This window comes from Tamandua tetradactyla, chromosome 8 (assembly GCF_023851605.1).
Source record: "Tamandua tetradactyla isolate mTamTet1 chromosome 8, mTamTet1.pri, whole genome shotgun sequence".
Lineage (NCBI taxonomy): Eukaryota > Metazoa > Chordata > Mammalia > Pilosa > Myrmecophagidae > Tamandua > Tamandua tetradactyla.
Genome location: NC_135334.1, coordinates 31281584 through 31302541, shown reverse-complemented (window position 1 = coordinate 31302541; position 20958 = coordinate 31281584). Strand labels below are relative to the sequence as shown.

At 33.5% G+C, this 20958-nt stretch overlaps 1 protein-coding gene across 4 annotated transcripts in view; it reads right to left on the bottom strand.

Annotated features, from left to right (window-relative positions):
- Positions 1–943: 943 nt before the first annotated feature.
- The window catches only part of RDX (radixin), a 149956-nt gene continuing 129941 nt past the window's right edge, over positions 944–20958 (bottom strand). For 3 of the 4 annotated variants that reach the window (XM_077113027.1, XM_077113026.1, XM_077113028.1), the window contains one exon: positions 18110–20665. In XM_077113027.1, the coding sequence (XP_076969142.1) occupies positions 20501–20665 (165 nt within the window). In that variant the 3' untranslated portion in view covers positions 18110–20500. Of the gene's footprint in view, positions 1143–18109; positions 20666–20958 lie in introns of those variants that run through there. The other variant, XM_077113030.1, reaches the window with a different exon arrangement.

The window sequence follows — 20958 nt, the reverse complement described above, 5'->3', positions numbered from 1 at the left end:
AGAGCAAATGATGATGGATATGTTAAAGGCCCATCAATTTTATTCTGAAACAATGAGAAATTTTTGGTGATATCAGTGGATGTCAGAGAGATTTTCACATGCTCATTTCAGAGCAATCCAAAATTCAAGGCCAAAGCAGCAAATTGTTTCTAAAAATTCCCCACCCAAAGTGAACACGTATGACTATTTTTTTGATGTTACATGACACAGTCTAAAATTTATATTGCTATAACAGATATTTATTCTACATATTAAAGTATTACCTCAATTGTATTCACATATAGCTAAAATTAGGCTTCTAGAACTTTGGGAGGCTTAATCAATATGCTGGGTGAACTCAAATGTGCATTCAAAATCTGCATTGCTGTGATTTTATTTAGAAATGGGATGGATCCAAACAGTTTTGGCCAAAGAAATTAAGGAAGTTAAAAACAACATATTATAGTAATTATGCTGCTCAATTATTTTGAAATATTACCACAGTGGTGTCAATGCAAAATACAAAATTAACCTGGCATACAAACGAGTTCTGGAATTCTTTTACTCAATGTTTATGTGCCTTTCATTTTAAGTATATCTGAATTTAAAAAAAAGAAAAGGAAATAAATGTTCCAACAGAATACAATATCACATCTGTGAGTTTGCACTGTGATACTTTTATTCTCATTCAACAAAAGATATTCTTTTTGAAAACATTCTAAAGTAGCATGGCTGATCAACTCGCCAAGATTACAGACCGAATCTCATTTTAATAAACTCTGACCTCAAAACTATTAAATTGGAGGAAGATGTTCTTGATTGAGGAAGAGCCCAATATGGAAATGTAAACAATTAAGAAAGAACCTGGAGGGGATGGAGAGGGGTTGCTCTTGGTCAGCTCCTAGGACTCAGAATTCTTTTAACTAAATTGAGGGCCCCAGATTGTAGCTGAACAGACTTGAGGTTTTACGTGGTCCCAACAGCATCCTGGCAGTAGAAAAGTGTGACAGGTCCAATGGGAAGGTGGGCTGGCCCTGGCCACAGTTGCCAGTTGTACTTACCTAGTGAGGGAGGGAGGGACGGAGTTTCCTTCCTGTTACATTTGCTTTATACTGCTTTGGCAAGAGCGCATCTGGAACAATGCATACAGTTTGGGTCCCCACCTTTCAAAAGAGACATCAAGAGGTTAGAAAGCATTTAACAGAACATTGAAGGAAGCTGAATGGAAAGGTGGGCCTGCCTGCCCGGCAGTTCAGAACGCATGGAACACCTTTTTCACCCTGAATTATGTAGGATCTGCTGGATCACCAAATTGACCAAGTAATCTTTTTTTTTTTTTAATTTTTTCCCAAGTAATCTCTTAATCTTTAACCTCTTTTTTGTGTGTCCACTTCAGAAATTTAACCATTAAAATGTGGAAATAAAAGTCACTTTAAATCTTCCATTTAAATAGATGCTAGAATTCTAATATTTGTTGCAAACTCTATACAAACTAATCAGTTTCATAAGAATAATGAGCCTCAAAGCTAGGTCTCAAAGCACCAGAGCTTTGTGTCAGACAATGCCAAAGACAGATTTTATATGTTATTGGAGGTTCTCTCTTAATTGATCTAGACTCTCTTAGCATCTGGCACAAACCAGATTTATAGACCCAAAATACTTTGTAGAATTTACTTTGAAATAATTTCTATCTTTGAACAAGCAAATTCTCAATGCACTATACCTGCCTGCTTAAAAACAGGTGGGTTAAGACAAACAAACAAACAATGAAAACTACCTCCCCTGTAGCCATGCTGGCATTGCAGTAGTTAAAGGAATCAGTTTCAGCCCTATTTTCTCTGGTCAGTCTGTCTTCAGCTGACTCACCTGCCATTTTCAGATGCAGCCCTTAGAAATACCAAAAACAAAGTCAGGATTAACTCAACAGGAAATTGCTGAAGCTTAGCCATGTGTCAGTTTCCTGACTGAGGAGAATACTGCCTACAGTATTTCTGTACTAGTGGGTTGCACAATTAGAAATGCAGTTACTGGCAGTCTCAATCTTATAAAAAGGCTGTTCCAAAAGGGCATCTATAGTGGCTATTTCCCATAGAAACAATGTTATGGATGGTGGTTCAGTTTCCAGGCAGTTTAATCCATAATGAAAACCTGAGTCTTTCCAATAAAATATAAAAGAAACCTAAAATTTGACAGAGGTACTAATAAAGGAACACAAACAATGAAACTTGCTAAAAGTTTAAAAATGTTTTCTTAAATACTTGAGTTTGATGTTAAACTGGGCAGAATTAATCAGAAGATGATTAAATACTTGAAATTTAAGAAAATTTTAAAGGAAATTTTAAGCAATTTCAAGAACTATGAAGATTAGAAGACATGGCACTTTGTTAATTCAGAGTTAATTTCAAAACATATAACTGTATTTTTGCTTAGTCACCAGCACTTCATACCATGGTTAACCAAGATCTATAGATTTATACTTAGGAAGTAACAAAGAGAGAGAGAAATAGAAAAGGAAAGAAAAGAGAATGTTCCTTAGAAGTATACTGAGAAAATTTGAAGAGCAAGAGAAAGAAGTAGGGAGGAATAAGGCAGATATATGTAAAGTACAAGAAAGAAAATAGAATTAAAGGTTTAGCAGTGATAAAGGAAATTACATGTATACATTTTCCTTAAAGGGAAAGAAAGGAAGTAGAGCTATCAAGTCAAAAATTTCCAAGGTTTGCCACCAGGGGGTGGCATGAGACTAGAATACCTTTGTTGACATCAGAAGCAACAACTGAAGAGGGAGGAGGATACATACAAATCATACCGTAGGATATTCATAATACAGGTGATTCAGGATTTCTGGAACACCAAGCATAAGTTATCAATCAAATTATCAATCAATTTATCAATCAAATTATCCCAGGAATGCAAACTTGATATAACATTAGAAAATCTATTTCTCTAAATCTGTATAACAACAACAACAAAAACACAATTATCTCAATATATACAAAAAAAACCCCGCATTTGATAAATTTTAAAACCCTCTCTTTATTAAAAAAAAGAAAGCTCCAAATATACTTAGATATAAAAGGGAATTTCATTAATCTGATAAAGGGCATGTCCCCAAAACCTGAAACAAATATGTTTAGAAGTAAAATGTTAGATGCATTCTTCTTTAAACAGATATAAGAATTTTCTCTATCACTAGTTATACTCAAAAACTGTACTGGAAGTTCCAGTCAAGCCAACTCAGACAAAAAAAAAAAAGTAAAAGTTATATGGATTGGGAAGACTGGAAAGTGTCCTTATTTGCAGGTGATGATAATCTATGTAGAAAGCCCAAAGACTGCAAATTATTAGAAAAAATAAGAATTAAGCAAGGTTCCCGAATATAAGATCTACAAAGAAAAATCAATTTCATTTTCATACACTAGCTACAAATCATTTATAAATGTAACTCCTATAAAGATAGCAAAACAAAAAAGGTATTCAAAATAAATCTAACCAAAGAAAAATACAATCTTAATGGAAAAAAATTTAAACTTTACTGAAAAGAATTAAGGAAGATTTCAAAAAATGGAGAGATAGAATATATTCATGACCAGGAATACTTAATATTGTACAGATGGAATTTCCTCCCAAATTAGTCTATTAATACATTTCTAATCAAAAGCCCTCAAAGTTCCCCCCCATGCAATTTAAACTAATTCTAAAAGTTATGTAGAAGAACAAAAGGCAAAAACTAGCCAAGACTTTACTGTAAAAAAAAAAAAAAGGTTGGAAGGCTTTTAAAGGAAGCTCTATATCAAGACTTGTTATAAAGCTTAAGCTATAATAATTAAGACAGAATGGTACTGGCACAGGGATAGAGTCATTGATCAGAGGAACGGAATGGAGAGTATACAGGTGCATACTTGGTATAGGAAAGAGGTAACATTGCAGATCTGTGGGGAACAGATGAACTGTTAAAGTATTAAGACATTAGTTATCCAAATATGGAGAAAAATAAAATTGGATCTGTATTTCATATCATATACAAAAGTTGTTTCTAGCTGGACCAAAGGTAAATGTAAAAATAACCAAACTTTTAGAAGAAAATTTAAGAAACCAAAATTTTAGAATACCTTCATGATCTTGATGAAGAAAGAATTTCTTAAGATACAAAATCAGAGGAGAAAAGATTTAAAAATTAATCAGCAATAAATTTAAAACTTATATTCATTAAAAAACTATAAAAATGCAAAAGGACAATTTGGCACTACATGGAATAAAGTAGTTGTAAAACATTTAAATGTCAAAACATTAGTAAAACAGAATATAAATTATCAATTAGCTCAAGATAAACTAGTAGTAAATAGGCAAAAAAAGAAAAACCCAGTTATTTCAAAAAGAGAGACATGAAAGACCCAAAGATAGAAAAATTTTCAATCATATTAGTAATCAAGCAAGTGCAAATTAAAAGCACAAGATACTATTTAAAATCTATCAAATTGGCGAAGATTTTAAAAGTCTAGTGACTTCAAATATAAAGATGTAGAATACAGGAAGTTATAAGCTTACTGATAGGAAATATATTGGCTAAATTACTTTGGAAAACAATCTGAAGTTTACATAGTAAAACTGAAAATGCCCCTATAACAACAATTTCCTTCCAAAAGTCTCTTCCTTGGAGATACTATTGCTCATATTCACTAAGAAGCATTTACAGGAATATTTATAGCTACATTGTTTCTAAATTTTTAAACAAAATACTGGAAACGATCCAAATGTCCATTAACAGAGGAATGGATAAACAAACTGCCCTGCTTTCATAAAATGGATACACTCTCACAGAAGTGAAAATGAATGAACCACAGCCCTTTCCATCAAAACGAATGTGTCAACTTTATTAATACAATGAAGTTCATAATACAGGCAAAACTGAAAATTATACTGATTGTATTGCTTATGGATACATACATAGTCAAGTCAAAGAAGAGGATGACTTGATAGAGGAGTATGGAATGCCAAAGTTACTGGGAATGTACTATTTTTAAACTGATACATGAGTATTAAATTAATATATATTATGTATTTATTTGTTTGTTTATATTTCTTCTAGGCCCATTTTCTTGCCTAATGCTGTTGTAAAACAATCTCTAGTTTTTACTGTTTAAAAGAACAGCCAGAAAGTGATGAAAGAAAGATAGTACAATAGATGGTAAGGGTTAAAATTTGGTTCCAGTTATCTTTGGTCTTTGAACCATTACAATTTTTGAGGTCTCAAAACAATCATCAACGTAGAAAAGTCAGTAGTTACTGTAAAGACACTGAGTAAAAGAAACAACTGTATTATTTCCAGTGTTGGGCAGCCCCAGCTCACGAACTCAGTGGTTCTCAAAATATGGTACCAGAACAGCTGCATCAGCCTCACCTGTTAGAAATGGGAATTCTTGGGCTCCACATCATATCTACTGAAACAGAAAGAGAGAGGGCTGGGTAATCAAGTTCCCCAGGTTATTCTGATGCATACTAGATTGAGAGCCACTGCTGAAATTTCTTCAAATATCTAAGGCAACCCCTTTATTATAACAAAATAAGACCTGCCCCCTCCCCCAGCCCATCTATGATCACATCAAAACTCTAGACAGATGAGAAAGCCACACCACTGGTGCTTAAAAGAATGTGACTGTTCAATCCTTTAATTCAGGGTCAGCAAACAACAGCTTGTGGAGTGAATCCACCTTGCCAACTGGTTTTTGCACAGTCTGAGATCTGATAATGGTTTTATATTTTTAATGGTTGAAAAAAGTCAAAAGGAAAACATTTTATAACACATGAAAATTATATGAAGTTCACATCTTAGTGTACATCAAGTTTTCTTGGAACTCAGCCTGAGTCATTCGTTCACATATTGTCTACAGCTGCTTTTGCACAACAGCAGAGCTGAGTTGCTGCGACAGAGACTATTTGGTTCACAAAGTCTAAAATATTTAATATTTCTAATATTTTAGAATCTCTTAAGCAAAATACAAGTAGTTATGGTGGTTTTCTACTGCTTAGAATGCAATTTCAATTTTCACTTTAATTCCATGGACAAAAATCTAATAGTTCCAAGAATTATCAGGAAAGTAAGATTAATCTTTACCTACAAATAAATCAAATAACCCACATACAGCATCTGGAAAATGGTATTCATTATGCTCTCTCTTTAAATATTCTATTAAGTGACAAAAGAACTGACTGGTGAATTTTAATGAAAAATGATCACATTCAGTTCTGAAAGCTAATTTAACATTCTCCTCCTACAGATATTTACTCGGGTGGTTAAATTAGACTACAAGCCTGTCTCAAATGCTACATGTTGCCTTCTTTCCCACCCTCTTAGGGCCACCTTCTTCCTTGGCTCTCGTACACACTTTTGCTGAAATTCACCTCCTTCCCTCTGATCCTTGGGCTCTTGAATTTCTCCCACACTAGGCTCAGGAGACATCACTGAAGTTCATTAAATATTTTATTTAACACCTATTGGAAGAGGCTGTGTCTATCTACATCCATCTTTGCTTCTCAAATTTCATTTTCCTATAAATTACTAAGAGCTCTTGAGCATAGATCTTCTTTTGGTTTCAAGGACTTTAACATTCCATTTTTTCTTAAGGATGCTTTTTTCACCAGAGTAAATCATATTTCATAGAGCTGAATGAGCCTGGTCTTCTGTTTGATGTAATTTGATCTTCAGATCACTTCTACTCTGCATTCGACTTAAATTTAATATTTAAAATGTTCTTCTTTGGCCTCTAAATTAATGGTTATATTCACTTTGAGTTATGTAGACAAGAAAATCCTTCAAAGAGCATTGCCATGTAACCTGGGAAAGTAGCATTGTGCAGTTGAAAGGATATGTTTCCAATTCAAAGAAATCCAAAATTAAAATGCAGACTCCACCGTTATGGTCACCTTTGGGTAGGTTACAGAGCATGTTTTCTCAGGTGTAAAATGAAAATTATTCAGCCACTTGTCTTCAAGTGTGTCTGTAGCCCTTATGACATCTTTATGTGAATTAGGGAATGGTACACTCATGACATCTTTATGTGAATTAGGGAATGGTACACTCATGACATCTTTATGTGAATTAGGGAATGGTACACTCATGACATCTTTATGTGAATTAGGAAATGGTACACTCATGACATCTTTATGTGAATTAGGAAATGGTACACTCATGACATCTTTATGTGAATTAGGAAATGGTACACGTATGACATCTTTATGTGAATTAGGAAATGGTATCCTCTCTCTAAGCAATTGCAACCCTGTGTAGCCCCAAGTCCCTTTGGCAATTGCATTTATTATCCTGATTTAAATAAGAGGAGGAGCTAGCTGCCTGTTCCTTTAGGTGGCAATTTACATGCCAGCACCTCACACAGACTTTCTGACCTTTCTATCCTTGATTATAACCCCATAGTTTCCCATTTAGTCCCCTTGTTTCTTTCATAGTATAGTTTGCTGCAGTTACAGGCTAGAGACAGTTGAATATTGGCAATTTTACATTACTCGACCTAATACTACAATTTGCAACATTTGGACTATTCTTTAACTTGTATTTTATGTTTTTTTCCTATGGACGTAAGTCTATTTGGGGAAGGACATACTCTTGTTCACTATTATATTCTTGATGCCTAGTACAGTACCTGGAAGGTAGTAGCTAGGCACTATAATACTCAAATGACGAAACAGAAGGATTCCTCCGACCAAAGGTCCCCTAGCAGCTCCAAAACAAATATAAAATAGATCTTAACCTGTTCTGAGGCCTCTGGAATAACCTGTATAAATGGACTTTCCTAACCCACGGCCCCACCAGTCCTATTTACTACTTAACACTGCCCCTTACTCAGCTCTGGAACCGAACCAGCTTTAGTTCCTACCTCATCAGCCTCTGCTCATATAGCTGATGTCCCAGTTCTAACGCTGGAAATTACTCCTAAGGTGTGCTTTATCCTGGAGCCCCAGTGCAAACAGCACTGAGACCACCATAGAATATCCAGTGAGGTGTTCCTCAGCCCTCAAGGGAAGCCACAGGGAAAATGGTACTTTTCCTGAAGAAATTGTTGACAACCACAATTAGTCTCGGAGATATGAGCAAGAGGTTAGTTGCTTCCCTTTCTCTCTGTAAGAATCTCGTTTACTTCTCTCATTTCCATATAATTATTTTTTAACTCTCCTGTTTCCCTCTCTAGATTATGGATGATGTTTTAGGTTATTTCTGAATCCTGGGGACCTAACTCAAGCAATTAATAAACATTTAATAAATGAATTAATTATATAAATGGATTAAGTACCACTTGGAACATCCCTAAAAGGTAAATATTGGAACAGATTTTCACTTTACAAGACATAAAAATCTCTTGGCCTTGAGGAGGAATGGGAAGTGGTGGGGTTCATGCCAAAGGATGTCAGCTTCAGGCATCTGGAGATGACAAAGGACACTGGAGAAAAAGCACTTTGCTGTTCTTTGGTAGTAAAAGAATTACGGGGAGATTTGGGGAAAAGTTTCCAGAAAATGCTCTACAGTTAACTAAGGAAAACTATTCTTATTCCAAAGAAATTGCTCTTTTCAATACCTTCTTTTTGCTAAAAATAGTGCACATTTTAAATAACCTGATAGACCTTTTTCATGTGACACTACTGGTCACACAGGCTATTCAATTCTGTCCTGCAGTATTTGTGGCAGTTATCTTTCCTCGTGTTCCTAACATTGTCTCTCCTGAAGACACTCCTTTTCTTTTGCCTGCACCTAACTACTTAAGCTCACCAAGGTTCTGTATTAAGCTAGTGTTTCTCTCTTTACACTTTCTCATTGGGAAATTTCATAGGACATTCCAAAACTCAAACTGTCCAAAAAGAAACATTATGGGCACACCCAAACTTGTAACCTCTTTATGATTTTCCAGTATTTCATGGCACTATCTTCTGGATCTCAAACTTCACACTTGTGCAATACAAACACTGGCAATTCCAGCAAACTCTACATCTTTTTGTACTTTGATGTATTTGCATATGTAGTTTCCTCTATCTGAATAGCTTTCCTATCTTTGCCTACCCAATTAAGACTCACTCATCTTTACAGATTTGGTTTAGGGATTAACTACAAAAAGCCTTCCCTGAAAACCTACAAGACTGGGTGCTTTCCTTCTGTTCTCTCAAGATTTCATGCATCCCATTCATTTAATACTGAGCAATAAATCAGTGTTCAAAGCAGTAAAATTCCTGCCCTCATCGAGCTTATATTTAGTGGGAGAAGACAGACAAAAAATATATAAATAGATAAAATAAATACATGCTATAAAGAAAAATAAAGAAGATAAATGGATAGGGATCCCTGGAGAAGGTGCAATTTGAAATAGGTAGGATAAGGGGAGGCCTATTGAGATGGCATTTAAGTAAAAACCTAGGGTGGCAAGGGAATGAATCATGAAAACTTATGGAAAAAAAAAAAGAATTCCAGGCTAAGGTAACAGGAGTAAGCCTGGCAGGTTTAAAGAATAACACAGAAGCAAATTTTTGTTAAGAGACGTGGTAAGCAGCAGATGAGATACCAGAGCTACAGGGAACAAGACTGAGTTGAGCAGTGAATGGTCATTGAGAAGGATATGGTTTCTACTCTGAGATGGAAAAACTACTAGAGGATTTTGAGAAGTGACATGATCTGGCTTACCGTTTTAAAGTCTTTCTCAGGCTGCTGTCTTTAGAACAGACTGGAAAATAGCAGGAATCAAGAAAACCAACGGGAAGGCTCTTGTAATAATCTAAGCAATCCTGGTGTGTGGATCAGGGTGATAGCTGTAGTGAACTATGAAGTGATCGTATTTTGGATATATTATATATTTAAAATGCTGATTCAACAGATTCATAGTTAGATTGGATGTTTCCAGAATACAGATGGCATTTAAAGCAATGACAATAAGATCACTAAGGGAGCAAGTGTAGATAAAGCAGACTTGAGAGCTCTGGGACACTCCAATATTAAGAGATTGCAGAGGGAACCTCACTTCAATTATTTATTTTGTCTTACTGATAGTAAACTGTAAACTGTTTCTTGTGCAGGACAGACTGTGTCTTATTTGTCTCTATGTACTTAGAACAGGGTCTGGTAAACACTCAATAAACATATGCTGAAAAACACCTTATAAGAAAATCACAAGTAAAATCCTTAAGCAGGAGACATTAAAAATGGAATCCAAAGGACTTGAATACCTATACTGATACCCACAACAGTGACAGATTAAATGACAGAAAGTACTATTTATTAACACCTCAATATGCCAGGCTATAAACAAAGTATTATAGACTTTGCAATTAGTGTGCACAAGATCAATAATGTTACTCCCATTTAACAGATGAGGGAACACAGGCTCAAAGTGGCTGAGTGGCTTCTCAAGGTCACATACACAGCTAGAAAAGGGCAGAGGGAGGATTCAAAGCCAGATCTGGGACTCCGGAACCCAGTGAATTACCTCTACATTGTGCTACCTCACAAAGACTCCCTGGATGCCAATCAGACTGACTATGAATCTAACGTGCTCAGAAGTGACAGGACCTAGATTTAAATGTCTTTTGTACAAAACATTTGCTAAAGAAGCCGTAGGATCTGGCAAAGAATCCTTGCACCCACAGATTAGGGAGAGCAGTGGGCTACTGAGTCTGAACTTCGACTGTTTTCCGGGTCTGAGCATGCCCAGAATAACTGCGTAGAAACAGGAATCAGAACTCAACAGCACTGAGTGGCTTAACGAGCAATGCAAAGATGGTGACCATTATAGACTAAGGACCAAATCCCTTCTTGGTCTCTCTAAAACACAGGCTTAGAATCTGGTGTGAATCTCAGGGAAGTAAGACGGAAAGAAGAATGCAAAGCACTAAGACTACTGTTCTTTTTATCTGGTTAACATGAGAAATATCAGTAGCACTTTTGAAACAAATCTAGGCTGTATTCAAAAAATACTTGAAACCCAAGAAAATCTTTTAAGAACAACATCAATGCTTTCATAGGCATAAGAGCAATAGTTGATTTAAAAAATGTAAGGTCTGAAATGAAAGGCTATTTCCTTGACTTCGAAAAGATCACATTAATATGTTGAATTAAAATAAAAATATGGGGTGGGCCACGGTGGCTCAGCAGGCAGAGTTCTTGCCTCCCATGCCGGAGACCTGGGTTCAATTCCCAGTGCCTGCCCGTGCAAAAATAATAATGATGATGATAATTTTTAAAAATTAAAATATGGATATATTATAATTTTAGTTTTAGTAAAGATGAACATTACCTGGAAGAGGCTACATTCAAAAAATACTAAGTTAATCTACCTCCTTAAAATTAAAAACTTGGCCCGAGGACCCGGGTTCGATTCCCAGTGCCTGCCCATGTAAAAAAAAAAAAAAAATTAAAAACTTGTAGAATCAAATTTCTTTGAAATACAGTTGCTGTTGGGTATCTTGCTAATAAAGCATCTTACATTATTAAAGCATTTTGCAATCATCTGAACCATTTGTTAAAATGGCAACATTTTAACAAAGTAGGTAAATGAAAACTATAAGCACTGTAGAAAGGGTAACCAAAGAAAATTAAAAATTAAAAAAAGCTACCAAAGTGTATTTAGGAAAATATACACTTAATTTACTTATTTTAAAAAATAACATTTTCTAATTATATAGGTTAAAAAATTCTGAGACGTTTTAATTATTGGCAGATCTTCACTGGGCCCTGACTTATAGCTGTATCACTTTTTAAGTAAACATGATATACAGAAATCCAATTTATGAAATGTAGTAGTGCTTACTTTTATGTTTTTTAAAAATATTTTTATTGAGATGTCTTCATGCACACAGTCCACCCAAAGTATACACTCAATGGCTCACAATATCATCACATACTTGTATATCCATCACCATGATCCTTTTTAGAGCATTTGCATCACTTCAGAAAAAGAAATAAAAGGAAAAACCCATATATCCCATGCCCCTTATCCCTCCCTCTTATTAACCACTAGTACTGAAATCTACCCAATTTTCCTACTTTTCTTATAAAGGAGCTTTAACCATATATTACTACTTAAATGGGAAAAAAAAGTAGAGGCAAAATTCACTTTTATATACTTATAAAAACCAACAGACAACCAGTGCTTGCAAAGAAATTCTACCTGTACTGCCTGGGGTAACATATCCTGATATTTACCTAAAGCAGAAAAATAATTTGTGGTCAAAAGCAAGAAACTTAATGGCAAGTTAAATATAGTAGCTAACAAAAAGGTTGGAAGAAAAATTTAAGTAAATAACATTAAATTACATTTCAATATGTGCTGTTCTAATATGGACTATTATAAAACGAAAATGGCTTTATTCAATAGACTATATTATACGAAAACCAGAAACATTTATGATATTTGATATTAAAGAACATTCAATTCCTTAGGGGCAGAGAACCTAAGTAACAAACCTAAAATATTATCTAGTCTGCCTACTAATGAATTTATAACTTAATGTTCCCTAGCTGTTATAATTTTCAAATGAAAACATTTCTCAGCCTTATTAATCAAATCAAAATCATGTTTCTTGTTTGCTAACTAGCATCTACTAAGAAACCTCTCATTTCTCTAAATCTTGCACATTTTATCTCTAGATTCCTCTGGTATTTTCTACTTTCTATACCTTAACTGTGTCCATGTGTCAACATCCTGACTTAACTAGAATTTCCTTGACTTAGTCATAGGATCCCACCTATCTCCCACAACTCTACATACATGCATACATAAGTAACAATTGTTCTGTAAATCAGTGAAAGAATGAATGGCTCTAAGAATGTGTATGTATACAAGTATTAGTCATTACATTAAGGAAAGGGAATAAAAGCAATGCTTCCAGGCCTCCTATTTCTGTACTTATTTTATATAACACCTTGAAACCGAACACCTTTTAAATTTCTAATGTCTAAGAGCTAAAGCACAAGGGCTCAAAAATAAGAAATGGCAGAGAACATTTTCTTACCTGTATACATCTCATCCAGTAATTGTACTTGCTTCCGGTCTTGTTAATGCTTTAGAGCATTCTAAAAATTTTAAAACCAATACCCTCTCTAAAGATGCAAAGTTACTTTTCCAATGAATAAATTTTCTATATATTTTTATGTAAAACATTTGATACAGTTGATATCCCCCAAATTCATTATGTATATCCTTAAAATATCAGCTGTCACCAAAATGCAAATATGGCCCAGTGCCTTCAACTATATCCAAAGGCTTAGGTTCTGGGATTCTAAATCAAAAACTTACACTGTCATGTACTCTGGGTTATACAAGATGGATGAATTCTCTCACGTTATCTTAAGAATGCATATAAATTACTAAATGGCAATGATTTTATTTTACTGGCTGACAAAAACTTTTTTGCACATTTATTATCAATTACTTTAAGATTATGTTAATACTTATCGGAAAAAATAATAGTTTAACCAATGTAAATGTTCTAAGAAATTCAAATGAATTAGCATCAAATGCAACATTCACAAATATTAATGAAATAATTTAAAATAAATCAAATAGACCACTGAATTATGATTCCTTTTGCAGACATTGAAAGGTTTTATCTCTTGGTACAGAGTGTTCTTAAACTACACAAATTAAACAGTTGTAAAATTCTACATTTAATCTATAAACCAACAGTAAGTCACTGTATTTCAGTTAGTGGGGAAAAAATTGTCAGCTTGTAATGAGATTACCAAAATATTCCTTCTACCTAAAAACAAAACCTTTCTGGCCTAAATCAAGAACTAGCTTGGGTTTGTAATTGTCTGGGGAAAAACAAACAAAACTGAGGGGAAAAAATGTGAGCTGTCATTTGGACCTCAGCAGATGCATTAAAATCACAGCAATAGCAAAAGCTAAGTTGATATAATACAAAACTGCCACAGCCAGTGTGTGTGCGTGCCCTGAGATAATCTTCACAGAGCTGTGTTCTGGTGAATACAATCCCTTCAAAATAATTGAATATTTTTCTGAACACTAGTCAATCGTTTTTAAAAACCCCTTTAAATTTCCTGCAGTAAGTACATTATTAGGATCATCTGGAAGCAGAAAAATGATTGACAGAACTGTTGTTACACGTGCCACTCTGAGGTAAGTTTTCCAACTATAAACAAGTGTCATTAATTCAAAGTACACAGATATGACCCATGGTTAGGCATTTTATATATATATATATATTTTTTTTTTTTTTAACTTGGGCAGGTACCGGGAATCGAACCCGGGTCCTCTGGCATGGCAGGCAAGCGTCCTTACCTGCTAAGCCACCGTGGCCGGCCCTAGGCATTATATTTTGAGAAGACAACACAATGAAGTAAAAGCGTCCTTATCTGATTCCAGAGAAATGTTTTGAAACAATCTGATTCAGAATTATGAAAGTAATTATAAAAGCTAAAGTGTAAAAGATACTATAAAACCTATAATCAGAATCTAGAACCTAATCCAGTTGTTTATATTTTTAATTTTTAGTTCTTTTCTTGTGTCATGAAGATCCCAAAAAGTTATAAAGGAACCGAAATGGAGGTTTTAAGTGTCCCAAAAGAGGTCCTTTAAGAAAGAAAGAAGAAAAAAACATTGCTACATATAGTAAACTTGAGACCAAATTACATCTACATATTTCTTGTAAATTCTCAGGAGGTAATAATATAATTCATTGGCTCCAGCTTTTCTTCAGACTAACTACATTATATTTAATTCTTCTATTATGCTTGCTTTATCCTCTGCGCTTTCTAGTACCATCTTAAATTGAAGCACAAATTTTCATTTTCAAGCAAGGTTTGGTTATTGTTTCCTTTTGTAAATACCCACTCCCAAAGCCACTGGATGTTTTTAAATCAAACTAAACTACCTCAGCACAGGATTTGAAGCCCCATAAACTTCTGGCCCAACTCACTTTATCTTTACCATCTTACAGTCATTGCACAGTGACTCACATTTTCTATTCTAGTCAGGACAGTCTACTTTTCTTCTCTGGACTCTTAACTATGGTAGTATAATAAGCTCTTTCTCTCTGCCTCTATTTTCAGTAATACTTTTTCATCAAAAGCTATTTTTCATCTTTGAAAACCGTTGAGATACAAACTGCAAACTCCCGACCCTATTAAACTCATCAATAGTTGATATAGATATGTCACCAGTTACTATACTTGGTTAGTCAGTCTTCCTAGAAAGTTAGAAAAACATTTAAAATTAGGGACTTTATCTTTTAGAACATCTTTAACTACTGACCAGTGTTTAAAATTTGACCTATCAAATGAAAATTCAGTTATTTTCCAGAGAACATACTTGAAAAAGCTATATGAGTGTTCTTATTTCCAATCAGTCACTAACTTTACTGCTATTGATCTTTCTTATGTTGTAGTTTCCTGCATTACACAAGTGCTATCTTTTAGTCAGAAGTGAAATATAAAAATAAACAATTATATAAATGGAATGATGGCATATAGTATTAGAATACTAAACTTGAATTTTGTAGATTTTTCAATATAAACAAAAATGTAGCTCCACATTTAAATGTTTTCTTATTCTTATTAAAGATAGCCAAGCTTTGGTTTACTAATCAGTTCAGTAAATTAATGCTAACAGCAGAAATTCCTTCTATTTTTAATTTCAAGCTTTAGCTTTTAAAAAGACTAATGTATACATGGAATACTGTGCTTGAATTTTGTAGTCTTTTCAGTGTAAACAAAAGGAAAAGGAGGGTGGGGGTACTGCCTTAGGAGACCAAGACATACATGCATTCTAGGTCTTAAACAGAAGATAAATACCTTATTAAAGTTGAAAAACTAAAAATAATTATCATGGCATATATTAAAATGGTTCAAGAAGAATTTCTATATAATAAATTCAGGTTTTATCAAAAGCATCTTTCCAAGGATAGTTACATAAATGATCTCAAAAATTCTAATCCCATATACTACTAAGAAAATGGACACCTGGCTATATAGACTTAGTACAAATAAGCTAAAACCAGTAGGATCACTATTTTTTTTTAAGCAAACTAAATGGCATTCATAAATATTAAAGGAAATCTAAATTTTTAAAATGATCATTAAATAAAAGTGAAAAATAATAATCTGCTTTCCTACTATGTGCCGAGTAATAAACTATTCCTCTCTTTGAAAAAAAAACTGAAAAATAATTAAGACAGGGTTATAAAAATGAAAAAACATTAATTGCATGGATAGAAGCAACTGGCTAGATGTAAGCAGGGAAAAATCTGGCATATAAATATGAATCAACAATATCATATTGCCATTTTAAAAGAAACTTGATTTGTAATAGATTAATGCAAATAATCTAAGAGCTAAGATACAATAATACTACCACAATTAGTATTACCATGTCTTTCTTAAACTATTACTTTCTATTTGTTGCTCCTCCATATTTCAAGATATGACAAAACAAAAGGTCATGGTCATTGTAATCTTGCTACTAAGTCCTAGAATACAGCAGGCACTTAAAGCAGTATCTGTAACCCCAAATCAGAAAACTGTATCATAGAGTTTAAGTATTGAGGATATCAGGAAAACAGGACCTTTTCAGAAGGAAATGGTAGTTATTAAAATCTTGAAAGATGGATATAGATAAATTCGAAGAGATGTGTAAGTGTAAAGTAGGTCCACTAAGGAAAAAACAGAAGTTAGGATTATTTAATTGGAAAAGACAAGGATGAGAATGTGATAAACTGTGATACAGAATGCTAATGTGAACCAAATTTTTTAAAGGTATCAATGTAGAATGGAAGAAGTCAAAGTGCCTTGACATTTTCTGAAGTTATCAAACATCTGTACAATCCACTAAGTTTTTGAAAGGCACTTATAAGACTGCCATTCTACATGATGGACTGTATTAGAATATTTGATAGATACTATCTTATAGTTAAAAAATAATGAAGAAATAAAGCACAGAATAAGAGAATGCTGAAGTTCTATTCATTTAAAAGAGAGGAACCTGCCTACCAGTGGAGCTCCACATATAAAAATGGTTTCCCTTATTCCCATTAAAGACACCGAACTTTGGCTTACTTGTCAGTTCAGTAAATTAACATGAAAGGCAATAATTCCTTCTATCTTAGTTTTAAGCTTTAGTTTTAAAAAGATGAATTGTTTACACAGTGCATATATGGAATGGTGTGTTTTGGGATTAAAAAAGTGTTTCCTCTTATCATCATTTCTTAAAACATCACTAATCAACAAGACGGTCAAAACTGGGACAGAAAGTGGTGGGAATATTTGATTCATTAATCACAACATTAATATTAAAACATTTTCCTAATGATGATCAGAAGTGAGTCCCAATAAAGTCTAAGATACTTTTAAAGTGGTAATTCTGGTCACTAAAGTAAAAAAAAAAAAAAAACTCAATTAGATACGACAAATATTATAATATAAAATTATCTTTGCTTTTCTGATAGTAGAGAAAAAGATCAACAACTACCCTTTATAAGAAGAAATAGTAAAGTGACAGTTAAATATTATTATAAACTGAGAAGACGCCTGGCTTTTAAGACTCTTTTTAGAATAGATTTATCACTTAGAAGAATCTTTATGTTAAAAATTCTTAAGAAGCTTCTAAAAAGGCAATTAACTTCTAGATTTATAGTAACTGCTCTGTAATGTTGCATTAAAAAAACATGTACTAAAATAAATACATTTCTTTAAAGAACAGTAGCATTTATAGTAACTGCTCTGTAATGTTGCATTAAAAAAACATGTACTAAAATAAATACACTTCTTTAAAGAACAGTAGCATTTAATAGTGAGATGAATCAACAACAACAAAACTATCCTCAAGAAAAAGAAACTGAATACTATATATTAAAAGTAATGATTGGAGATTCTAAATTATTTTCTATTGTCAAAAAGAATCTATTTAATTTAGTGATTTAATCCTTCCACAGAATTAGCAATCACTATACTTCCATACCAAGAGAGATAAAAATTGGGGGAACAGAACATAAAGCTTTTGGAATTTTTCCTATCCACATCTCATTTTTGAGATACGATGATTCATGGCTCTAATAGAGATTATAATATTTAAGAAATCTGCAAGAAATCCATTTTAAATAACAACAGTGGACCTTGAAGGCATGTGCTTTTGTCACTTTATTGTTAACCAATGGATGTTATCCAAAAATTATAGGTGTAATTGTAACTTAATTTGTACAACACAAAATTATGCTAATGGCAAAAGCCTGCTGGAATTTACCACATACTCCTTAATGCATTTTTACATTGCTAAATGAACATGTGCTCTCAACTCCTAATGATAAAAGTTATAATTGGTTTACTCACTATTAAAACCCATATTACAAATGGTTGTTCTTGTTTAAAAAATTCACACAGCTTTTAGAATGGATTAAATCCATTTTAATCCTAATCTACAAATAGATTATAAACAGCAAAAATAACTGGAAGTTTTTCAACACTGATATCAAACTGCTATAGTAATGGTAGTGCACACAATTCAAAATGAGGAAAATTAATACAAATCCAGTGGACACGAGATTTTCATCTATAATGGCAAATGCTTTAATGCTTTGGAAAAGTGAATACTTATTCCTTAAAAAACATAAATCACAGGGTCCACCATCTGATGTGCTGCAAGTAGAAAGTCTCTTCCATAGGGTTTTGAAATATGTGCACGGCCAGTGTACAACAGTCACTTCAAGGTTAACCAGCTACCTCTCGTCCTACAAAGTCCCAAAAATATATTAAATACAACCTTTCTTTTTTATAATGTTCTGCCCAGATTAATCTTTTTAAAGTCAGCAAAATCAAAACAGCACAAGAGATATTTTCAGACATAATTTGAATCTACGGTGCATGAAAAATGTTCAATAAAATGGCAATTTCAATAGATAATTGTAAATTTGAGTGCATAATATCAAATTGAAAATAGCTGAACCACACAGAGAAAACAAGGCTTTCCTTATCTTCAAGTCTAAATGTTTTACAATATAAATGTTAGAGCAAGTTAACTGGAAAGATTTCTTCAGTAAGACGTAATTGAAATTAATATCAACTAAAATTTATAAAGTTCTAAAATAGGTTTAATAAATCAAATTTAAGTATTTCTAGAGATGTAAAAAAAAATAAGCACAATGATTTAGAAACCAAATATGCTAAAATGATTATGTAATTATTTCAAGAAATGAAGGTAGACATTTTTCATATGCTACAACAGCAACATCCCTTTTTCTCTCTTTCATACACATACACACATACACACACACACACACATTTTTCAGACATAAAACACCCCTCCAGAAAGACAGTATACCAGTGAGAGCTTAATACAAACCAGAGTCCCACAATTCAACTCAACAAAAAGGCAGTTAAAAAATTTAGCACTCTAAAATATTCTGAAGGTAAATGAAGTCTCAAAAATATTCCTTCATGACTGAAAGTATTACTATGAATTATAAAACATATAGCTTACAGTGTCCATTATGTATGAACAACCAGTTATCGCAGGTGTAGTAGTGAGGTAGTATTACTGTCCCTTCCCTGGGATCAATGTTTTCATGTGCTGCCCTTCCAAAAAGGTCCAGGTTTTCCTTAATGATTAAAATCGGTTACCAACAAATGTGTATTTTCTTTTATTAAAACATCGTTTTTCTGAATCAATCTATGAAAGAGGAGTACTATTCCAATCTTTCAGATCAATTGCTATTCATCAATGAATTCTCCTATGGAACGACTACATGCTGGCTATACCGTTATGGATCTGCAGGCAAAGAAAGCCATCAAAGGACTGCAAAGATGAAACACCAGACAATTCATCTCTCAAAGATGACTGTAATTAAGGAAGTATCAAATTTCCAATAACATTATTAAATTGGAATTAAAAAAATTAACCACCAATCACACACTACACTTAGTAAAATGTTCTACTCTCTTTCATGATTCATAGCCATCTTCTACACAGTGATCAAAGACAGCCCACCATGCCTACCCTTATTTTAAACAATACCAATGACCTGTCTGAAGGCCAAATTGTGACTCTGGGCCTGCCTGGGAGGATATGAGAAGGGCATACTGAGAAAATAAGTGAGAGAGAGTATGGAAATATATTCTGGTAGAATATCGGAAGGGACAAAGGAAAACATAATGCATTATCTAAACATTAAGTCACCATCATCCTTTAAAACGTTCAAAGTGCTCAAACCACACACACATATTTGTCAGACATGATAGTGTTAATCTCCAACAGAAAAAAAAACTGAAAAGTGAAAAATGTGAAAAGAGGTGATGGAACATTGTTCGCCATTCCCTGGCCCAAAAGAAACCAAAAACGAAGCATGACATCATGCTGCCTTAATGTTGAAGAGCTCCCCTTAAATTTGTCTTTTAGCTACTACAGTCAAACTGGTATAAGTGCTTTGGCAAGGTGGGATGCATTCCATCACATCTGTAAAGGCCTGCTTTTCTCTGTTGGTGGTTCAGCTTATGAAGAACATGTATGCAAAATAACAGCTCTCACATTGCTTCAAACTCATCAATACGCTGCTTTGTATTGCCTTGTCGAATCTGTCGCAGAGTCTTATACTTATCACGGCCTGCTTTAACATTTTCAGCATGAAGAACGTCATTTTGTGTTTTCTTGGTTTCATCTCTGGCTTGGGCCAATTCTGAACTTAATGCCTACACATAAAAAATAACAAATACGCGTATTATTTTTTTCTTAGATTTTAAAGTCTTAGGAAAACTGTTCAAAGACACAAAAATACATATATACCAAATCTCTGAATTTTTAAAAATCTCTACTGTGACCTCTTCCCCTTAAAAGTGTGTGCGTGTGTATGTGTGTTTACCTCCAGTAATGGTGAGAATAATGGTTAGGGAGGAATACTCATAGTCTTTCATTTCTATACTTAACCATAATGTTTTATATACTAGTCTATATTTGTTTATCTTTCCATTTAATTCTTGAAATG